This window comes from Solanum tuberosum, unplaced genomic scaffold (assembly GCF_000226075.1).
Source record: "Solanum tuberosum cultivar DM 1-3 516 R44 unplaced genomic scaffold, SolTub_3.0 scf00087, whole genome shotgun sequence".
NCBI lineage: Eukaryota > Viridiplantae > Streptophyta > Magnoliopsida > Solanales > Solanaceae > Solanum > Solanum tuberosum.
The window spans coordinates 236,471-258,084 of record NW_006239017.1 but is presented as its reverse complement, the minus strand read 5'-3'; the positions used below and the strand labels follow the sequence as shown (position 1 = coordinate 258,084).

At 35.9% G+C, this 21,614-nt stretch overlaps 3 protein-coding genes across 4 annotated transcripts in view; 2 read left to right on the top strand and 1 right to left on the bottom strand.

The window, feature by feature from the left end:
* The first annotated feature begins 476 nt into the window (after nucleotides 1-476).
* LOC102596542 (GDP-L-galactose phosphorylase 1-like) lies at nucleotides 477-3,413 on the top strand. The gene is given in 7 exon segments (NM_001288371.1): nucleotides 477-1,023; nucleotides 1,116-1,228; nucleotides 1,337-1,396; nucleotides 2,093-2,335; nucleotides 2,428-2,613; nucleotides 2,705-2,953; nucleotides 3,072-3,413. Coding segments are annotated over 7 exon segments (1,317 nt in total). The 5' UTR covers nucleotides 477-899.
* A 1,251-nt stretch (nucleotides 3,414-4,664) lies between these two features.
* On the bottom strand, nucleotides 4,665-12,276 carry LOC102596211 (lysine--tRNA ligase). 2 transcript variants are annotated; one of them, XM_006347226.2, is made up of 16 exons: nucleotides 12,019-12,276; nucleotides 11,286-11,454; nucleotides 11,088-11,181; nucleotides 10,914-10,999; nucleotides 9,724-9,833; nucleotides 9,587-9,649; nucleotides 9,345-9,470; nucleotides 8,962-9,244; nucleotides 8,754-8,850; nucleotides 8,521-8,677; nucleotides 7,776-7,919; nucleotides 7,612-7,680; nucleotides 7,359-7,502; nucleotides 6,619-6,674; nucleotides 5,089-5,144; nucleotides 4,665-4,920 (listed from the first exon to the last, which is right to left on the bottom strand). In XM_006347226.2, exons 1-16 carry the CDS (start codon nucleotides 12,124-12,126, stop codon nucleotides 4,883-4,885), a joined length of 1,800 nt encoding a protein of 599 aa, XP_006347288.1. In that variant the 5' UTR covers nucleotides 12,127-12,276; the 3' UTR covers nucleotides 4,665-4,882. The 2 variants fall into 2 exon arrangements, with proteins under 2 accessions (XP_006347288.1, XP_015164247.1); XM_015308761.1 differs by lacking the exon at nucleotides 12,019-12,276 and adding an exon at nucleotides 11,642-11,670.
* Nucleotides 12,277-14,716: 2,440 nt separating this feature from the next.
* LOC102595867 (probable E3 ubiquitin-protein ligase ARI7) overlaps nucleotides 14,717-21,614 on the top strand; it is a 9,208-nt gene continuing 2,310 nt past the window's right edge. The window contains exons 1-12 of the mRNA XM_006347225.2: nucleotides 14,717-15,062; nucleotides 15,993-16,117; nucleotides 16,367-16,472; nucleotides 16,583-16,673; nucleotides 17,114-17,286; nucleotides 18,160-18,264; nucleotides 18,350-18,438; nucleotides 18,785-18,892; nucleotides 19,181-19,271; nucleotides 19,411-19,500; nucleotides 20,054-20,101; nucleotides 20,996-21,067. Of these exons, the coding sequence (XP_006347287.1) occupies nucleotides 14,883-15,062; nucleotides 15,993-16,117; nucleotides 16,367-16,472; nucleotides 16,583-16,673; nucleotides 17,114-17,286; nucleotides 18,160-18,264; nucleotides 18,350-18,438; nucleotides 18,785-18,892; nucleotides 19,181-19,271; nucleotides 19,411-19,500; nucleotides 20,054-20,101; nucleotides 20,996-21,067 (1,278 nt within the window). The 5' untranslated portion in view covers nucleotides 14,717-14,882. The remainder of the gene's footprint in view (nucleotides 15,063-15,992; nucleotides 16,118-16,366; nucleotides 16,473-16,582; nucleotides 16,674-17,113; nucleotides 17,287-18,159; nucleotides 18,265-18,349; nucleotides 18,439-18,784; nucleotides 18,893-19,180; nucleotides 19,272-19,410; nucleotides 19,501-20,053; nucleotides 20,102-20,995; nucleotides 21,068-21,614) is intronic.

The following is a 21,614-nucleotide window of genomic DNA, read 5'->3' as shown; positions in this document are numbered from 1 at the left end:
TAATAGAGTTTGTATTATTTCTTTGATTGTAAGCTATTACATAATAAAAGATTTATTGGTGTGCAGTATGCACAAAGTGCTCACTCTAAGACAGAAATTATTGGGACAGCAGCTTAACATGTCTATTAGGAACAATCTCTATCGGACCCAAAAATAATGTTTACTTTTCAAATTTCGCTTATAAAATTATACCAAAAAGATAGGGTATATTTTTATTTTCACTGTTATCTTTACTTGTTCAGCGTACTATAACCCCGTCTACAATCTGCCTTCCTAGCCACGTTTTACATTTTCCACAGCCTCCATTTGTATCGGTTCACACACAGTAAGCAAGCGCCATTATCCATCTCTACCCCCATTGGCAAACCCACAGCCACAATTTTCCTATCCTCCATTATCCCTTCTCCAATTTATTATATAAATACCCACATCTCCCTGCTCTTTCTCCCTTATCATCAACAACAACAACCAAATTTCTTCTTTTTTTCTTCCACAGTAGCAATCTATCAACAAAACAGAGACCCCATTACAAGAATCTTGGAATTTTAGTTTTGGGTTTAAGAGGAAGGGGTTATTGTATTTGCAGTTTTGAGGGTAAAGCCCAGTTTAACAAGGTGTAGACATCACGGCTATACACAAAGTAAACCGCCGACCACTTTTACATGTTCCAGCAGTACGTCGTAAGGGTTGTGTAACAGCTACTAACCCTGCGCCGCACGGTGGACGTGGCGCTTTGCCCTCTGAAGGTGGCAGTCCTTCCGACCTCCTCTTCCTTGCCGGCGGCGGTTCTTTCCTCTCCTTCTCCTACTAGATATAGTTATACTTACCGTAGATCTCTAGCTTATTACGTACAGTTCTATCTAGTATTCTCTTGATTATTCGAAGAAAAACACAAAAAGATGATGCTCAAGATTAAGAGGGTTCCTACACTTGTTTCTAACTTTCAAAAGGATGAGGCTGATGAAATTGGTGCTCGTGGTGCTGGTTGTGGCCGGAATTGCCTCAGGAATTGCTGCCTTCCAGGTACTGTATACTCCCTTTTCCCAATTGTTTGTTCAATTAAAGCTGATTTAGCAGAATATTGATTTTGTTGTTATGTGTTTGTACTGTTGAAGGTTCAAAGCTGCCACTGTATGGTTTCAAAAATTTGAGCTACGGCAAGTCTGTTGCCGCCGATGAAACAAAGGAATCTCCGATCGACTTTCTGGAATCCCTTGTTCTTGGGGAAGTAAGTGCGAAGCTTCTTTATTTGGTTACTGTTTTGTTATTTTAAAATTGCCAATTTTGGGATATTTTGATTTGATTACTCACTTTTTTGGTCAATTTTGATGTGCAGTGGGAGGATCGTCAGCAGAAAGGCCTCTTTCGCTATGATGTCACTGCTTGCGAAACCAAGGTATTTTTTTTCTTCTCTCTTGTGGTTACTGTATTTGATGCCTACACTTTAGTTATTACCAGTTAGATAGACATGGTTTAGAAATGCTGGTTTGACAAAATCTATCTAGGGGACTATTAGAAGTTGCAAAAGATAATAATCTCTTCGTCCATGTTTGACTTGACACATCCCTTACAAAGTACTTAAAAGGTATATAGGTATAAAAAAATGGAATATTATCTCTTGATTTGCCAAACTGGATAAGTAAAAGTGGACATTTGTTTTTAGTATAGTAGACGAGTAAACATGGTGGAGGGAAGTAGTATAGCAATAGGAAGTGAATCGGGAAATTTTGAAACAGTAGAAGGTCATGTAATTCTGGAAATTTGGGTTATGTCTTTTGGAGGTTAACATGGTTATTGATAATGAGCTGCAAGTGATATGAAGTATTGAACCAATTCTTACCTTTATAGAGTAAGGTTGAGGAAGATGTAGTCATTTATGTCTTATAATAGCATAGTAAATTGATGTTACGTAGTGTTTAAAATTGAACTAGCGTTTTTTGTCGGTGTGTGGAAAATTTGAAACGAGTGTTGTGATATTGCTCAGCACTTGCTTTTCAAGTTGTTGCTTCGGGGACTTACTGATTTTGACTGATGTGAAGAAAGGATACTTCATTTGTGAATTGGCAATTTAATTTGAAATAAATGGTTATAGGTGATTCCTGGAGAATATGGTTTCGTTGCTCAACTGAATGAGGGAAGGCACCTCAAGAAGAGGCCAACTGAGTTTCGAGTTGATAAGGTGCTGCAGCCTTTTGATGGAAGCAAGTTCAACTTCACTAAGGTTGGACAAGAAGAGTTGCTCTTTCAGTTTGAAGCAAGTGAGGAAGATGAAGTCCAGCTCTATCCAGATGCGCCAATTGATCCTGAGAAATCTCCAAGTGTCGTTGCCATCAATGTATGTTCTTAGTTAGTTTTGCACATATACTGGAACCTTTTTTGGTAAGTAGAAACAGTGATTGATCAGTATATTGGTTTTCAATGCAACAGGTCAGTCCCATTGAGTACGGACACGTGCTTTTGATCCCTAAGGTCCTTGAATGCCTTCCCCAGAGGATCGACAGGGACAGCTTCCTGCTTGCACTGCACATGGCTGCCGAAGCAGCAAACCCATACTTCCGATTGGGTTACAACAGTTTGGGTGCATTTGCCACCATCAACCATCTTCACTTCCAGGTAGAGTCTACAACACTTTCCATAATTGACATGGTTGAGAGCTTTCATAATGAAGAAGGAACTCAAATCTCATTGCTGTTGATCTCTTCAGGCTTATTTCTTGGCTGTGCAATTCCCCATTGAGAAGGCCCCAACTCAGAAGATAACCGTCACTGATGCTGGAGTGAAGATATCGGAGATGCTTAATTACCCAGTTCGAGGTCTCGTCTTTGAGGGTGGAAATACTTTGGAGGATTTGGCCAATGTCGTCTCAGATTCTTGCATTTGTCTGCAAGAGAACAACATCCCTTACAATGTCCTAATCTCCGATTCAGGAAAAAGGATATTCCTTCTCCCACAGGTATATAACTCTTTGAACCACATTTTTACAACTACTTTGGGATTCCTTAATTATTAACAGTTCCTCCCAACAATCGATCACTATTCTAACTTATATGTATTTTGGTGAATTGGAACAGTGCTATGCAGAGAAACAAGCTCTTGGAGAGGTCAGCGCTGAACTCCTCGACACCCAAGTCAATCCTGCTGTTTGGGAGATTAGTGGACACATGGTCTTGAAGAGGAAGGAGGATTATGAGGGTGCAACTGAGGCAAATGCATGGAGGCTTCTCGCCGAGGTCTCACTCTCTGAAGCAAGGTTCCAAGAAGTGACTGCTCTCATCTTTGAAGCTATTAGTCTCAGTGTTGAAGAGAATGAGAACGCCACTGATGGTTCTCCTGAGGATCTAGATGTCACACCTCCACAGCCCATGGAGGAGATTGATGGTCTCAACACCCATAGTACCATGGTTCCCGCCTAGGGGTTTCACGGCCCAGCTCTGGTGTTTATCGCATGTTATTATTTCATGAATTTCCATCTCTAGCTGCCCTTGTGAAATATCACTAAATAAGGCAAAACCATGTTCAATGTATTGATGAATTTGGTCTGTTCCTCTGTGAATTGAACCTTGTGTATTATTGCTTTTTTTCTGGTATAGCCATGTTCTATATATATATATATATATATGTAATGTGGGGTTGGTGTGTGAAATGACCTTGGGGTACTATGTATGCTGTTTTTAATTAAGACAATACTAATAGAAGTTGGATTTCCCTATTTATTGTCAAACTTTGTGCTTTTGATGTTATAATTGCTTCCACTTGAATGATGATATTGCCTTTGTATGTGTATTTGAGCAGGAAGTACAATTCACTCTTATTAGCTCTTTCCTATGTATGCTACGAAATACTGACCATTGTAATCATGTTAAAGTTGCACAAGTACAAAAACAAAAAACATGAACTAAAACCTCCATTGCTAATGTTGCTGAGGAAACTGAACCACTTACAGGGAAAAAAAATTGACCAAACTTTGGACTAAATTGTCTGAAGTTGTTCCCAAGGTTTGTAACAAGTTCACTGGAATTAGTCTGAAATTGTGGAACAAATTAAACCACCTATTAAAAAGTTGTTGAATCATAATTCATAAATATGCAATTATTTAATGAAAATCACAATACAACATACTTATAGATTTTATACTTGCTTCACCCATATTAATTGTTCACCTTACTATAAATAGTTGTCCTAAATTATTTGACCATTTACCAAACCAAGACAAAATTAATTAATATTTTTCCACTTTACCCCTACAATTAATGTTTTTTTGAAAGCCTAAACAAGTTCCAAAAAACTTCTTCTTTTTTATAAGAGTGGATAAAGAATAAACTAGTAAAACTACCTATCTTATTTATAATTTCTTAAAGATTATAAAAGAGAAAGTAGACAGCTAGCATGAAATGGAGAGTCACAGTTTAAATAATGCTACAATCAGACATCCTCTATAGTTATATTTCACTATAACAATCTACTTCTTCAGAATTGATTTTTCATGTTAGAATTTACTTCTCTATAAAAACATTCTACACGAACACTTGCCAACTTTTACATGTTTACAACCTTTCTAATGGCTAAGAAGAGAACAGTAGCAGGATGTTTGACTTCCTCTCATCTATGTGTGGTAAGAGGATAAGCAAAGCACAAATGGAATAAACGAAGACATGAAGGAATACAGAGCATAAATGAATACATCTTAAAAGTATTTGACTGATACAACCATATTCATAAGTATACGAGTAAAGTTTCTGATACTAACAAATTAAAGATAGCATTTGCCATAACAATAGACAATTACCATTAATTAATTAGTAAAAGAAGAAAAAAAAGGTATCACAAAAATGCTACTCCAGGAGCAGCAGGAACTCAACGTTCAGTATACCTATGATCTGATTCAGTTCATTTTGATGTCGGAAATCTGCTTTTCCACATCTGTAGCAATGTAAAAACAAGTAAGAAGGCAGTTCTCCCCCAAAGACAAACATCGATAAAACTAGGCTTTGTTTACAAGCAGAGGCAAAAATGAAAATACTCTTCTCCTGACGCGACAGTAGAAGAAAATAAAAAGGAAACTCAGGCATATCTACCAGATTTATCTACCTTGCATTGTAAGTTCATCCTGAGGCTTGGCAGATTCCTCCTGAGGTTTTTTATTGCTGGATGGAGAAAAGAGAGCTCAATGAGAAGTGTGATGTATTTACTAAAATAGCTTGAATGGAAAAGCACATGAAATCTGTCTATTGAAAAAGCAACCCCTGCAAAACACCACCTATTTTGTTCTTTCCCAATCATCCATTATTATACAAGGAAATAAAGGTTTTTGTAGCTTGAATCGTGCTGCAAATAAAAAATAGCTACTTTGAACTGTGCACCACGGGGCAGGGGCCCCTTGGGTTTTTATAGGCTTTTCTTATACAGCTCTCGTGTCATGCCAAGCAAACACCCAACCACAAATCTGAGCACTGTCCAATTTATTCCATGTAAAAGAGGTAAAATTTCCCCACTAATCCCTTCCCATTTAACAATGCAAATCATGTAACTCACTCTTTTAAGACATATCTTTTTTTGATAAGGTAACTTTGTATTCACACCAAAAAACTCATCAGGTAAAAACTGATGAGGTGGGATTTACAACCCCCAGAGGACGTCATGCTAACCAAACCCACCCCCCAAAAAAAAAAAAAAGAATCTTAACAATTTTCCTATGATATATCCTCAATCTTCTTTTAAAACATGTGCTACTTCTCACAATTCGACTAGCAAAGCAGCATCACCCATTCCTCTTTATTGGTTTTCAATATTATTCCACTAAATAAAGATTCAACTTCACATAATGTAATTCAAAAAATTATGTAGGAGAATTTTAAACATAGGTTTCACTGGCAGTTAAATCTAAAGGTAAAACGTATTATCAAAATTACATTTACAAGCAAATATATGTGTTTGCTTCAGCTAAGCAGAAACCAAGATTAGCCCCACCCACAAACCCATCGAAGAACATAGTAAATTGTTTTCAAAAATAGGCCACTGCTTAGTCAATATTTTATCATGGATATTATTTACTATTTTATGATAGTGGTGTCTAGGGCAGCTTTCATGCTCATCGACTATTCCACCGAGGACGTACATCCTTCCATCAGTACAAGTACAAAGTAACTCTTTTTACAACCGTGGTGCCCAGCCAGTGTGCGCGCACCACAACTAATTACCCGCTACCTCCAAGCTCCTCCGACGCGAGTCCTAGTCGTTGTGCAATAGTTTGTTTCCCGACTTCTCCCATTGCACAAGTACCAGGTAACTCTATCCATCAAGATCTGGATAGATGGAAAAAAACACCTAGTGTTTTTAGTCTCCGCTGGGAATTGAAGTTGAGACCACATGGTTGTCAACCCACTTCAAATATCCACAAGGCGACACCCTTTGGTGCCAAATACAAACTCTACCCACAAAGACTAGAGATATTGATTTGAAGATCAACCAGTTTGCTAGTTTTTCCCCCTTTTTTGGGACAGCTAAATCAGTCAGCTAGCTGTCAGCACAATCCAAGACGAACCTTAATTCTAACCATCTGACAGCAAACACTAATACCGGCGTATATCACTCAAAGAAAAGAAAGGAGGAAATCTTTACCTTTCCTTGGAAGCTGGCTCATCCTGTGGCTTCATGGCTGGAAAGAGTAGAACTTCCTGTAGAAAAAATCACAACAAGGAAAGAAAAATAGATTTCAGTATCTAACTCAAATAATAGGAAACACTAGCTTTCTCATAAAGGAAGTGACAAGAAAATGAGAGATTGGGAATTGCTGAGACAACACTAAGTTCGTAGAAGACCAGCCTTTGTAGGCTCTTCTATGAGCGCCCTCTTCATCCATCATTTGGAAATGGATGTGAAACAGAACACCAGAGGAATTGATTGGAAATGAATGGCCATTTCATCGTAGTTGAAATAAAATAACCTTGAGTCTAACAAAAAAACCCAAAGCTAGATCATGAGGTGAGAATTGCTAAAATTGTATAACTAAAAAATCCATTTTTAAAATAAAATAAAATTGGATGATATTGTAATCAACCCACATGCCTAGGACTTGGACATCTGGAACACAGACACTACAACATGATGGTCCAACATTGGATAAACCAAGAACATGGATTAGTTTTGCTCTGGCTCTAAAACCATGTTAAGAAAATGAATCTTGGGCCTAAATTAACCTCAAAAGCTATCTCATGAGGTGAAGATTGATGAAGATAATGTAGGAATCAGGAAGACAACAGCCCATTCCCTCGGCCAATGTGGGATACTCCAACATTCCAAAATAAATTGGAACTAAGTGGTCATTTCTTCCTAACAAGGAAATAAGTGAAGGTACAAACCTTGATGTTTTGTGAATCTGTCAACAACATTGCAAGTCGGTCAATACCCAATCCCCAACCACCAGTAGGAGGTAATCCATATTCAAGAGCTGTGCAAAAATTCTCATCCAGTGCCATAGCTTCATCATCACCTGATTGTCGGTCCTGAATTGACATTAATTATGCCTAAATAAGTAGTTGCACATAATTGAAATGACACAACAAGATGAACACGAACAGCCACCAAGTCAAGTTGCACATTTCCCACAAATACCTTGAGTTGATCAGCAAAGCGCTGGCGTTGGACAACAGGGTCATTCAACTCAGTGTATGCATTACAAAGCTGTCAAGTTATTAAACAGAGAAGAAGCACATTACAACATGTATTGGGATGGTAAAATACAGTTTAAACTTTGTAAGACTTGAAAGAATGCATACTTCATGTTTGTTTATAAACAGTTCAAAACGTTCTGTCAGGCCTGGTTTCGATCTGTGCCACTTCGCCAAAGGACTCATTATCTCTGGATGGTTGATAATGAAAGTAGGGTTAACACATGTCCCCTCCAGAAAGTGGCCCACAAGCTAAATTCACAAAAAAAATGAAGGGAGACTTAGTACCAACGTCATAAAGCTGCTTAGGCAAAAAACTGTAACCAATAGCACCAAAGGAATGAGAACACTTGACATGTTTTTTTGAAGAGGGATCACCATTAAATGCAGAAATGGGACCTAATGTTAAGCGATTTATAATGTTACATGCCGAAAAGCAGACATACAGCAATTGTATCAAAACCAATTTGACAATCGACGATAACATTTATTGCCAATAACACATATTAGTCAAATGCCACACAAACTACGGATTTCACACTAATGTAACTCTAAAACGCTAGCAACCCTTTTCATCTCTATTTCTTTCCTCTTTATTTTCTCACATTCGCTTCTATCCCCCCCCCCCATCCCCTTTACAGTAGCCTTTTGCTGGCTCATGTACTACTGCGCATGGAGAGAACAGAAGAACACAAAGCCCAGAAACTGAAAAAAAATCTCAAGCATTACAATATCACTAGAGAGGAGTAGTGCGCAACAATACAAAAGAAAAGGCGACCAGCAGAGAAAAGCGAGTTTCTAGATTGCATATGTAAATATTGCCTATCAGGAAGATATCTGATTGAAAATTTACTTTATCAAGTAATCTAGTTGTTGTTAGAGGTGGAGGACATCTGATCTCAAACTTTGCACAAGCATCTATGAGATATTTGTTGGTTTCATCACTAGAGAGATCCTTGGGTATATTCAAGTTTGCAATCTTCTCCAATTCCTCTACCATATCAATCCTTCTGCAGAAGCAACGCATAAGTATCTTAGTGCCTTGTAAACAAAACCAAAACATGACGAACCAGAAAACTCCCAAACCTGAAGGGAGGAGTGAAGTCAATTTCAATTGGGTCACTCTCCAACCCTTTCGCATGATACTTGATTATATAGCCACCTGTAAGTTCCTTCACCATCCCTGTTCATGTACAGTACGTAAGATATAAAATAAAAGAATATATATCATGAAAAGATTAAATATACATAAGCTTCCCCTACTACATTTGGATCCAAATTTTTGGTTACTAACCACTTAGCATAGTTTCAGTTAGCTCCATCAAGTCATTGTAATCTGCATATGCCATATAAAACTCGCAAGTGGTGAATTCAGGATTGTGAGTCAAGTCAATTCCCTCGTTTCTGAATTGTTTCCCAATCTCATAGACACGATCCAAGCCACCAACAACTAGCTCTTTAAGATATAGTTCAGGAGCAATACGCATGAAAAGCCTCATATTCAAATCATTGTGGTGGGTCACAAATGGACGTGCAGCTGCCCCACCAGCAATCATGTTCATCATGGGGGTCTCTACCTGTTACAAACACAATTATACATTTTACTAGTTTTATTCAAGCTAAGATCATAATCCCAACTAAAAAAAGGCAAAGTAAAACAGCTTTATAAACACCAACCTCTAGGAAGTCGCGGTTATCAAGAAAGCTTCGAATAAAAGTTATGATCTTTGCACGGGTCTTAAATATGTGGCGGACCTCTAAGTTCAGCATCAAATCCAAATAACGCTGTCTATATCGTGTTTCCTGGACATAGAGAACAAATGAACCACAAGATCACATCAGAGGCATAAAATCTTTTAAAGGAAATAGGATGAAATGAAAGAAAAAACTTTCTGAAAAATTTGAGAGGCATAAGATACCTGATCCTTCAACACATATGAATCTGGATTACGGCCACTTCCGGGGACCCATGCTTCAGGATTCTGCAGCACAATTAGATATAGTTCAATCAAACTGAGACTGGTATTAGACACAATGCAAAACAAAATTTACTAACCTTAGTTGTCTCTGTCTGGGCACCTTTCTGCCGTGGCATCATATGAAGACAGTGAGATAACACTACGAATGATTTGGGAAAAATACTCAGCTCTCCCCTTTTACTCTTACCTAATGAATGAAGTAGGAAGAATTAGAAATATGTTACCAAACCAAAACATCATGATTATCATCTCATGAGATCTTTGCATAAACTACACCATGTCAATAAAGATATTCACCCTGGCAATTGCAGAGCAAACAATACTTGAGGTAAGAGACTATGGAAAAACCCAGAAACCTAAATGGATGCAAACACAAGAAAAAAAATTATGCTCAACATGAATACGACTGCCCCTTTAGGAGACAGCTTGACAAAGGTCAGCTATGGTAATCATGGTCTAATAAATGTAATGGGACAAGTGTATATTATTTTCTCTCATGCACCTGCCAACTCAACCCCGTGTTTTCTTTTCTCCTTACAAATGCATGCATCTCTTCTCTCAACCTCCATGTTTACTGATTCCTGACATTTATCATTCCTCTCCCTTACTATGAAAGCTTGAAAAATGTGTATTTTCTATAAGAATCTTATGTTACTGCTCTATTTGTTGTCCATTTTTTTCGAAAACTTTCTGCTTTGTCAAATAATTCTCCAGATTATACTTTTTGAAAATCAAATGTGAAAGGACAATTAACTGTATCCCATCTCTAACAGGTGATCAACCTCCTCTTTCAAAAAAAATTATGTGGTCAGGAAAAAACAATATTAATTAAATTTGAATTCAAATCAAAGCTTCAGAGTCGAGGACCAAAAAATGATCAACTTAAATTTGAATTAAATTAGAATCCATGCAGTAAGTGGTGTGAAGAGAAAAGGTTGGGTAAATGCAATTAACTGCCAGTAAAGACATGAATCATCAAATCTTTCATTTAGATAGCAGAATAGCTGTTATGGTATTAAATATGACCATAACTTCACATGCAAATCTTAACCATTCAATCTGCTGCAGTACACCAATCCAATAAAATACATACACATTGTGTTTTCAGTTTCTTTCGCCTACATTAATTAATGGTGTTTAAGTACGTGATGGAGTGAGAGTGAGAGTAACTTTTCTCTTCTAACAGAATTTGTTTTTATACCACCAAGACCAACACTACCACAGACAACATCTGTCACTAAACTAACAGGAAATAAGAATCCCACACCTGGACAACCAGTAATTCCAACAATATCGCCACGCTTCACACCAGAATGAAATTTAATGAAGTCTTCTTCATTCAACACAGAATCTCTGCAAATATAGAAGGACATAATACTTCTCAGTTAAAAGAAGTTTCTATTTCTCACAAACAACAAAATAATAAGAGTAATAGAACCACCTTGCACTTGTCATGACTTGAACTTTGGCACCTTCACCATGTAAATCATAGAAAAGCAGCTTTGCAGAAGAGGCACGTTTGTTCATTATCCTTCCTGCAGAAAAAAACAATTATTGATGCAAATTTATTTATTTTTAACAAAAAACTGCAAAAAATAAACTGATCAAGAAAGTAAGCTCAAAATGCTGTAAAATTTACCAGTCAAGGACACTTCATCTTCGGAATGAACTCCACTCTCTAAAACTCCATATTTATTGACAAATTTAGGGATAGACAAATGGTTTTCCCCTTGGAATTTGTGAGGGTAAGGGTTCTCCCCATTTTCCTTCTCAGCTGCAAGTGCTTTCAGCCTATTTTCAAAGTATTGCTGCAATCCAGACAAACCAGTCACAAAAAATTGACTTTTATGCCAATTCTCTATCTGTCGATCAATCTAAAACTTAAACATAACCGACAACTATTTATACTGGAAAACATCAGCAAGAAGTGTCGCTTTCCCTTATCATTCTTGTAAATTACACCAAATGAAGAAATACAAAGAGGTAAAGAGTCACCCTTGGATCCATTTCGTCATCGGCTACAGAATGCTTTCTAACTTCCCCATTACTCCGACGAGAAGGCGAGAAAGAGAGAGAAATACGACCAGAGAAAAAAAATTGGCGGCTACAGGGTTAAGCAAATGAAGCCTTTGCCTCAATGCCCCAAATATTCATACGGAAAAGTATACAAACTAACCTAAACCAAATTAACTACACCCAAAAACCCAAAACATCTACAAAGAGGAAAATGGTCCTTCCCCTTTATACCTGAAAAATATCCCAAAAACTTTGAGTTCTATCCCAGCTCTTTATCAATCTAACACTTACACATGATTGATTAATTACACCTAAAAAAATTCAACAAGAAATAGAAAAGGGAAAAAGGGAGTCACCGTTGGATCCATGTCATCATCGGCTGCAGAATTCTTCTGTGACTGAGCGGCTGGCTTCTTTTCTGGTTTCTGGGGCTGAGAGGCTGGCTTCTTTTCTGATTTCCCCATTGTTGACGGCGGCGACCGGAGCAGCCGACAATTTTTTTATGCAAGTGTAACTGTAAAAACAGATGCAGAGTGTAGAGCTGAAAGAGAAATGGATATGGAGGCTAGGGTTTTAGCGTATTTGAGCAGCACCTAACTTTAGATTAACCGAAAAACCCTTTTGTTAATTATCTTTTTTATTTTAATACATTCTTTAATTTATTTTTATTTTTTGTGATTTAAAAATATAACGTTTAAAAAAATTTGCTTTATTTAAATAATATAAATTTTAATTTTTGATTAAGAGAAATTAAATAAGTTAATGTAGATACTCCCTATGTTCCTAATTAGTTGTCCACTTTTTCTTTTTTTAGTTGTCTCTAATTACTTGTTTATTTTGATAAATCAAGAAAGGACAAAAAAATTTACCTATTATACCCTCAATTAATTACTTTGAAAAATGTAAGACTTATTGAAAACCTTAAAGTATTCAATTCATCCACTTCATAATTAATAAGGGTAAAATTCTAAACTATATGTCAATAATTATTTTCTTAATAGGCGTGTCAATTCAAAAGTGAACAAGTAGATTTTTACAGCATGTTCCTGAGGGCTTAATTTTTTCTAGAAAAGTGCTTTATTTATAAACATTAATATTATGGTGTTTTGGCTAAATTTTTAGACACAAAAAAAGTATTTTTAGGAAATAGCAAAAGTTATTTTTCAAGACTAAAAATAGTTTTTATCTAAAATGGCCTTTATGGAAAATATTTTTAAGAAAAATACATTTTAAATTTTTTTCTTAAAATGTGATCAAATACTAATTATTGTTCAAAAATGTTTTTAAAAACTCATTGATCTCGATTCTTACCAAATGTTTTTTTTAGAAAAATATTTTTATCAAAATAAGCTTATTTTAAAAGTTAGGTCAAACGGACACCGTTCTATCAAGGTTTGAGCCCCATTAGTTCCAACCTGCTTATGTTGTATTGTAAAATTCGGATGAGAGTCAATCCTTTTTTATTTTAAGAATTCAGTCTAAAATTCATCTATTCATCAAACAACCATGTCTTTCAGTACTGGAGTATGGTACATTTTCTCTTATCCTTACTTTATTATCCTATTTTAATGCGGTGATATGATTTTTTTTAAATAAATAAATTAGATCACAATGAAATTCAACTCGCCTCTTATTATGTTCGAAGAGTTGAAAAAAATTTGTATATAAGTAATGCTTTCGGCTACTGAACGTTCACCATCTAGGGTGCAACATTTGGACTGCTTCATCTTGTTGAAGATCTATTGGTGCTACCCAAAGATTTAAATGAATCGACATAGTTATTAAGAACAACCGAGATCTAATGAGAACTTGTGTGTAGCTTCTAATTTTTTACATAAAAAAAGAAGATTATAATATTGAAAAGAAATTTGTGAACTAACATGATATCTACTATTGAAGTAAAAGATAAGCTTCCGATGGACACAAGTCCTTGAAACTTGACACCGGAAAGCTTGCCCCTCGATCCTTTGTTTGGAACTATCTTTTTCCTTTTTAAAGTGAAATTCCTCATTTCTTTCCCCTTTGTACCAACAAGTCAATAAATAAGACAACTTTAAAGTAAAGTTCAAAAACTTTTTATGAGGTGACACGAATAATACTCGCTTTAGCAATTACAAGGCCCTTTGATGTAAGTTTTTGATCCTTGCATTTTTTAGTGACTAAATCAAATATTCTATCGCCCCATTGACTCCGACATGTCACCTATATGCATAAATACCAAAAAGGATAAATATATTCTTAATAATTCTAAGATTGTGTGGATAATGAATCGAACAATAATTTGAAATGGGTCGATGGAGAATAATTGTGATCAAATTTAAATTGAGGAAAAAATATTAGGTAACTCACGTAAAATAATAAAAGTATAGATAAGAGAAACTTCATGGATAAATAAATATGTGTCAAGAGATTGACAATTCACATTCATGCTAAAAAATTATATGACATATTTATCAAGTCATATTAAAGTTTATAAGCGACTTAGGTGTCATCTATAAAATATCATCAAATCCATCCATGTGTATTTTGACTTGGGAAAATGTACAAATACACCCTAGACTATGATTGAAATTTTAGAGACACACCTTAACTAAACTAATGTCTTATTACCCCCTAAATCTATATTTTTTAAAAATAATTTTGAACACCTTTTTGGCTTACATGGTATCCAAATATCTTCCTCGCGCCTCAATTGTGTGGGGGGTAATTTTGAACACCTTTTTAACACTTCTTAAACCTTACAATTTGTTCCTCTATAATAATCATAATTTGAATTGCTATATAAACCTTTATCTCGAATAATTTTTTCAATTTATAATATACACTGTATTAAAAAAAAAAATATAACAATTTTTAAACCTCCGGATTTATTTTTTCCATAATAATCCTAATTTGAATTGCTATATAAACCCTTTTCTACCTCTTTTTGAATTACTAAACACATCCCCACCAAACTTCCTAAACTCTCTTAAAATCTAAAACCACAAATTCCCTTTGAAAAACATTATATTATATATATATATATATACACAAAATAAATAAAATCAATTTCATATTCTTTCTCTTTTGCCCACTTTCCATCATAATCAACTACCTACTTTTTTTTTCTTCTTTCCCCAATTTTACTTTTACAAGTTGTGCTAATTCGTTTTATTTAGCCTTTAGGGTTTCAAGCAACAATTTTTCAGCTGTAGTTTTGGTGTTTGATAATCTCTACTTGATGGATTCAGAAGATGATATGCACGATGCTAATGATATGGAGTCGGTAGATGAGGATTTCTACAGTGACGGTGATGGTTATGGCGGCGATGCGGCAGATAGTGACGCTGATGTTGCTGATTATGATTTCATGGGTAATGAAACCGATGATTCCGATGAACAAGCTGTTAGTCGTACCCAGGTACTCTTCTGATTGTACTCAACTACTACTACTACCATGTCTTGATCTTGAATTAGTTGGAGGTGAATACTCTATGTACATCCCTGTTATCTTTGGTCTGCTTCATTCTACTTTTTGTCAGTTGTAACCTTAAGAAACTGTTGTACAATTCAGTTGGATGGTTTATTGGAATTGAGGTATTTGATTTTGATTTGGGTGTGAATTTGAAGTGAATTTCACTATAAAGACTGCGCCTTTTTTGTATCCATTGCATATAGGTGCATATAGGGATATCATAGTTTTACTGTTTATGAGTATTTATGGTAAGTTGTAACCTTCAGAAACATGTAGAGCTGTGTAATTCAGGTGAGTGTTTCATTGGAATTGGGGTCTTCTGATTTTGATTTTGATTTGGTTGCCTTTTTGCATCCCTTCTATATAAGGATAGAATAATTGCGGGTGTGACTTAAAAAAGTCACCAACCTTTCTTGTCTAAACTGTGGAAAGACACAGTGAAAAAGAGATGATCTTGATTGATGGGGTTGTGAATTTGATGAGTCCTGATATGTAACTGTATTCTGGGGCAATGTGAAAACTTTTTAAAGATGTTAGCATATGATTTATAGGGTTATAGCTGAAGTGAACAGTTTGTCCGAATCATAATGATTAGTGAATTGCTGTGTCAGTGTTCTTTACTTGCTTGTTTTGTGAGACAGCTATGTTCTTAGCTAGAGATAACTTCAATGTGCTACAAAGGGGCTTCTGTTGAGCTAGAGTTGATTTTCTCTGCTAGTTAACACTTTGATGCGATACAAGTAGTCTCTTAATTTAGATCCTCTCTGTGAGAATTCCCATTTTAACTGTTCATTCAATGCTTTTGGATTTCAGATTTTTCTTTGTCATTAAATCCTATTCGGTTTTAGATTCACACAATGCCTTTGCAATTTGCAGAAAAATTATACTGTCTTGAAAGAAGAAGATATACGTCAGCGACAGGAGGAGGATATGACGACAATTTCTACTCTTCTCTCCATATCAAGAGAAGCTGCCTGTATATTACTTCGACGCTATAACTGGTAACCTGATCTTTTCCCCCTTTCAACCATAGGAGTTAATAGTTATTCTGAGTGCTGCTGGTGCTATTACTTGGATTGACATATTTTTCGTCGGTAGCTTTCACTTGATGAGCATCTTTGGAAATGTGAATTGTGCAATGCTATCACATTATGTTCTTGTGCTTTCTACTTGTATATGAGTTATGACGGACTTGGTTTTCCTTCTGTTTGACTTGTTTCTAAAAGACTAATAAACAATGATGATTGTAGGAGTGTGAACAAGGTGCATGAGGAGTGGTTTGCTGATGAAGAAAGAGTGCGCAAGTCTGCCGGCTTGTTGGAGAAGCCTGCTGTCTCTCTTTCAAGAATTATAGATGTAAGTTCTCTACTTTGTTACCGGAAACTGATTCACTTCTTAGCCATTATAACAGTTATTTGTGCTGCTGTCTCTCTCTGGTGGCCTGAATCTATTTACATTCTCGGCAGGTGGTGTGTGGGATTTGCTTTGAGAACTTCCTTCCTGATGACATAACATCTGTTGGGTGTGGTCATCCTTTTTGTACTACTTGCTGGAAAGGTTTGTTTCTTCTTGGAGCTTTGGCCACATATATAGTTCTGCTTTACTCTGAACTTGAAAGAAGTGTCTAATTTGATATTCTCCGACGTATATTATCCAATATTTGAGTTCAGTTTATTTAGGGTACAAATCCTTCTCTATTGGAAAGTGCAATCCATCAACTTTTTTTAAAAGAAAAAGAAAAAAGAAAAAAGAAAGAAAAAGAAAAAGAAGAGGGAAGTGTAATCCATTTGGACATGCAAATCCTAGACCCTTGTTACTGTTTTATGAATACTGATGCTTAAATGGTAACCAATGAGACTTCTTGTGCAGCATCATGAAGGGAGAACTCTCCGTCAGTATCTTATTCAGTTCAAATTTTTACTGAAGAATTTTGGTTGTCTTTTACCTGCCTTGCCTTTTATTTTCTTGTCTAATGGTTTTTGTTTTTGTTCTGGCAGCTTACATTACCACATCCATCAATGATGGCCCTGGATGCTTGACGCTGCGATGTCCTGACCCATCATGCGATGTTGCCATTGGTCAAGATATGATTGATACATTGACATCTGGTGAAGATAAGGAGAAGTACTATCGCTACCTTCTTAGATCCTATATTGAGGACAGTAGAAAGGTTGGTGCCAAGTGCTGTCAGTTTGATGTTATTGAGGACTTGTACAGTTTAGATTGATTATGCTACCCATGATTGTTTGATCGAACTGTTGAAGAAGTAACATTTTGCTGCATATGAATTCGTCACATATTCTTCTGTATCATATGTATCCGTGGGCCTGAGATTTTCTTTCCTGTGCGTCTTTTATACATCTGTAAAAACATATACATTGCGGAACAGAGTACAGCAGAAGTGAGGTGAATCTAGTAAAGGACCTGCATAAGGATTGGAATGGGGATGCCATTATTTATGATTTTAGACACAAGAATAGCTTTAAAGTTCAGTATTTTGGTCCTTTAGCATTTTTTGGTGATAAGTAACTCTACACAAACTACAAGTCTCTTGGTCTTTTATCTCACATTTAAAAAAATCCGTTTTTCCTGTTCTCTCTCTCTCTTTCTTTTAACCTTTTCTTCCCTTCTTTCTTTTGCATTTTTCTTCATTTCCTACGGGATATTCAAGAAAACAAATGTTTGTACATAACCTGTGCTGTTAAGCTGCCATCTAGTATAGATGATTGGTTGATCTTCAAGAAAAAACTACTGTTTTTTTGCATAACCTTTTTATTAATGATGTATGCTATAAGGGATATCCTTTCACATTTAGAAATTAACTAATGAAAGAAAAGTATTTGCTGCCGTCTCTGCTGACTTGTCTGGATCTTTTTTATGTTGGAGTACTTAAATTATCAACTTGAATTGGTTATTGTATATCACATTTTGTTGACACGAGCTTTGTTTGTTGCAAGGGTTCTTTCGTCTCTCTTTATTGTACCTTTATTATTTGCCTTATTTGCTAGCAGGTGTGATACGTTTGTTTTCTTGTTTTCTGTAGACAAAATGGTGTCCTGCTCCAGGTTGTGATTCTGCAATAGAATATGATCTTGGAAGTGGAAGCTATGATGTTACTTGCTGTTGTTCCTTTAGTTTTTGTTGGAATGTGAGATTTCTTTTCACTTTTGTATTAACTTCATTTTTTAGTTCATGAAAGTGTCGTTTTCTTATTGTACCGTTATTTTGTTCAGTGTACAGAAGAGGCTCATCGGCCCGTGGATTGTGATACTGTGTCCAAGTGGGTTTTGAAAAACAGTGCTGAGTCAGAGAACATGAATTGGTAAGTATTCATCTTAATGCTGATCGTCCGGTTTTATTTTGTTTTTCATATCTCTGTTAGTGTTCCATGAATGATTTTTAGTTAGGTTATTTATTTTATGTCTGCAACACTTTATAATGGTCATAAGGTTTTGTCAAGTAGTATAATGTTTGATACCCATCTGTATCATTTTTGTTTGGTGTTTCTTGTTATTTCATTGGGTATGTTGTTGTTGTTGTTTCTTGTTATTTCAATCCAGTGTGGATTGAACTAGTTTTTGGTTAATAGGTTGAGATCTTACACTTGTTGGATCCCAAATAAAAATAAGTTCGTTCACATCTAACTTTTTCCTTTTGGGTGATCTCAGGATCTTGGCTAATTCCAAGCCCTGTCCAAAGTGCAAGAGACCAATTGAGAAGAACCAAGGGTGTATGCACATGACTTGTACGCCACCATGTAAATTTGAGTTTTGCTGGTAAGACTTTTGCACCTATATCTATTTCTGTACATTAGACTGCTTATTCTTGAAGTTCACTACCTTCTATGCACTCTTTATGTGGGACCCAAAGGAAAAGAAATACATTTATCAATGAACATGGGCATTATTTCGTCAAGGATATTTCTAGGGCATTCACTGGTTCAGGGACTTACTTTGTTTTTAGGTATACAAGCTTAAGTAGAAGATACTGAATATACTCATTTTGAAGTATTTCATGTGGTTACCGAAAGGTCCTTACTCATAGTGTTATTTGATATCTCACAGGTTATGTCTTGGTGCATGGTCAGACCATGGTGAAAGGACTGGTGGATTTTATGCGTGTAATCGCTATGAGTCAGCAAAGCAAGAGGGCGTGGTGAGTTTTCCAGTTTTCCCATAATTGGTTTGCATTTTATTCTTTTTCATCTTGATCTTTGAATTTGGATTGTAACTATTGATCATGAATGCAATTGATTTGATGTCCTATATGCTTATGTATACATTGTTGCATATAGTATGATGAATCTGAGAGGAGGAGGGAGATGGCCAAAAACTCTCTGGAAAGATACACACATTACTATGAGCGTTGGGCAACCAATCAATCGGTATGGATACTCTCTCTATCTCGTTTCCTTTGAGCTTGTCTTGTCTGTACTTATTGAAGCTGCACAAATATTGGGTAGAAGCGTTATGGAGTGTGAGCAGAAGGGTTGGGTTATGTCATATGTTACCCTGTTTGCTGCTTCTTTCCACTTCTCCTCTTTGTAGATACTGGAATTGAATATGCTTATTTACATTTCCCTTTTTGAATTGTTGATAATTGATGCCTTAAAAGAAAATGAGATTACTGATTGATGCCATTGATTTGTATCTCTTGTGAGCTCTCTTTTACTATTTTTTTTATTAGGTAAATATGTAGTTTCATTCTTTCAACATTTAGAGGATGGAAATGAGTACAAAAAATGATCTTCTTCTACTGTTTTCTAGAAACAGATTATACACATCTTGGAAATGGTAAAACGTGCATTAAATTGTGAAATTGAAAGTTCCGTTTGACTTTGTATACTTCTTGAGAATTGTGAAACATGTGTTAATTTGTGAAAGAAATTTCGCACTCACTTTTTGTAAAGCTAACATTCCTTGTTTTCCTGATGGCAGTCGAGGCAAAAAGCCATGGCAGATCTGCATCAAATGCAAACTGTTCATGTAAGTATAATATGTGCTTGCTTACAGACGGCAATTATTCTTTCTACTATGGTACTTTTTTCAGTTTTGTGGGACTATACTGGGTATGTTGTTGTACTTGAAACTAGGGTGCAGTTGTAATTTTGTTCAAGAATATTTTCAAATGTGTGTGTTTTTGTTTTGATAAATGTTGGCTTGCTGTAGGGTTGTATATATTGCAATTTTACTCCTTGGTTTATGTAATAATTTACTTTATGCCTGGTTGTGATTTTGCTCAACAGAGTATACTAGGGGTGACAAAATAATCCCAACCTGCACAACCCATTTAATTTTGGGAGGGTTATTGACCCGGCCACTTATTAGCTCAGCCCATTTCAACCCATTAAAAATTGGGTTGATATGTAACCCAAATTGGCTTATGAGAAATCTTGTCAAAACATTTTTAAAAAACTTTTTTTTTAATTTGATATGTTATACATAGCCATAATTAATAAATAAAATAATTTTATTAGGTACTAAAATATTTTAAAAGAACAAATAAAACAATTAGACATGGTAAAAATTGTGTTGGGTTGGGTCTTGACTCGCTGTATGACCCATTACCTCACCCGTTTTATCCCAAGCAGATTTGGGTTGGGTTGGGTCTTGACCCGTTTGTTGTCTTGACCCATTATGGCCCGCCCAAATTTTACCCTACCCACCCAATTGCCACCCTTAAGAGTAGACACAGGCTAAAGTAATGACAAAATAAGAGTAAATGCTCTTTATGAAAAAAATTGGTGCTGAAGAATTTGCTTACTGGAAATGAGTTGTTTTCTTTTCTCTTGTGTTATCTCGCCAGGCATAACTTTTGTTTTTTTCCTTTTGATATGTCTTCAAATATGTGTTTAATGTAGTTTCTGGTTTATTCTGCAGCTTGAAAAGCTTAGTGAAAAACAGTCCCAACCTGAGTCACAATTGAAATTCATTATAGATTCCTGGCAACAGGTGAACACTGCAATCTTCTTCACATATACATTATATGAAACATTAGTTAAATGGCATTTCTCCGACAATCAAGCAGTTATAATAGTATGGCTACACCGAGGAATCAGTTCATGGTTGGCCTATTCCACATCAACTTGTTGCCCTCTATGTACTACATATGGCTGTATCTTTTGTAGGAAATCATCAGCCTCATCTCATTCCCAGTTTTGAATTGGTTTCCTATCGAAATGTATACATTTGTTTCATACACTACAGGGATGGTGGAAGATATATCTCTTACACCCCAGAGGGGCTAAACTATGTTGAGGACACTCGATATCCGAAGTTTCTATGAACTTCGGTTACTCTGGCCTTCTTATCAATGATAGTGAAGGAAGAGGAGTTTTCGGGGTTGTGGGGGGTGTCGTTCAAGGATAAGTCTTGGCACTATGCATTGGGGTTTGGAGATTTGTCTTTAATTATTAAGTTCCTGTAACATACATCAAACCAAAATACGGAATTAGTCCCTTTTGAATAAATCCCCACCCCCCACCCCCACACACACACC

Coding starts and splice junctions, on each gene's coding strand:
- LOC102596211 (XM_006347226.2), bottom strand. CDS start 12,126: ATGGGGAAATCAGAAAAGAAGCCAGCCTCTCAGCCCCAGAAACCAGAA. Junction 9,834..10,913: donor TGGAATTACTGGTTGTCCAG/GTGTGGGATTCT, acceptor TTCATTCATTAG/GTAAGAGTAAAAGGGGAGAG. Junction 5,145..6,618: donor GAGCCAGCTTCCAAGGAAAG/GTAAAGATTTCC, acceptor TTCTCCATCCAG/CAATAAAAAACCTCAGGAGG.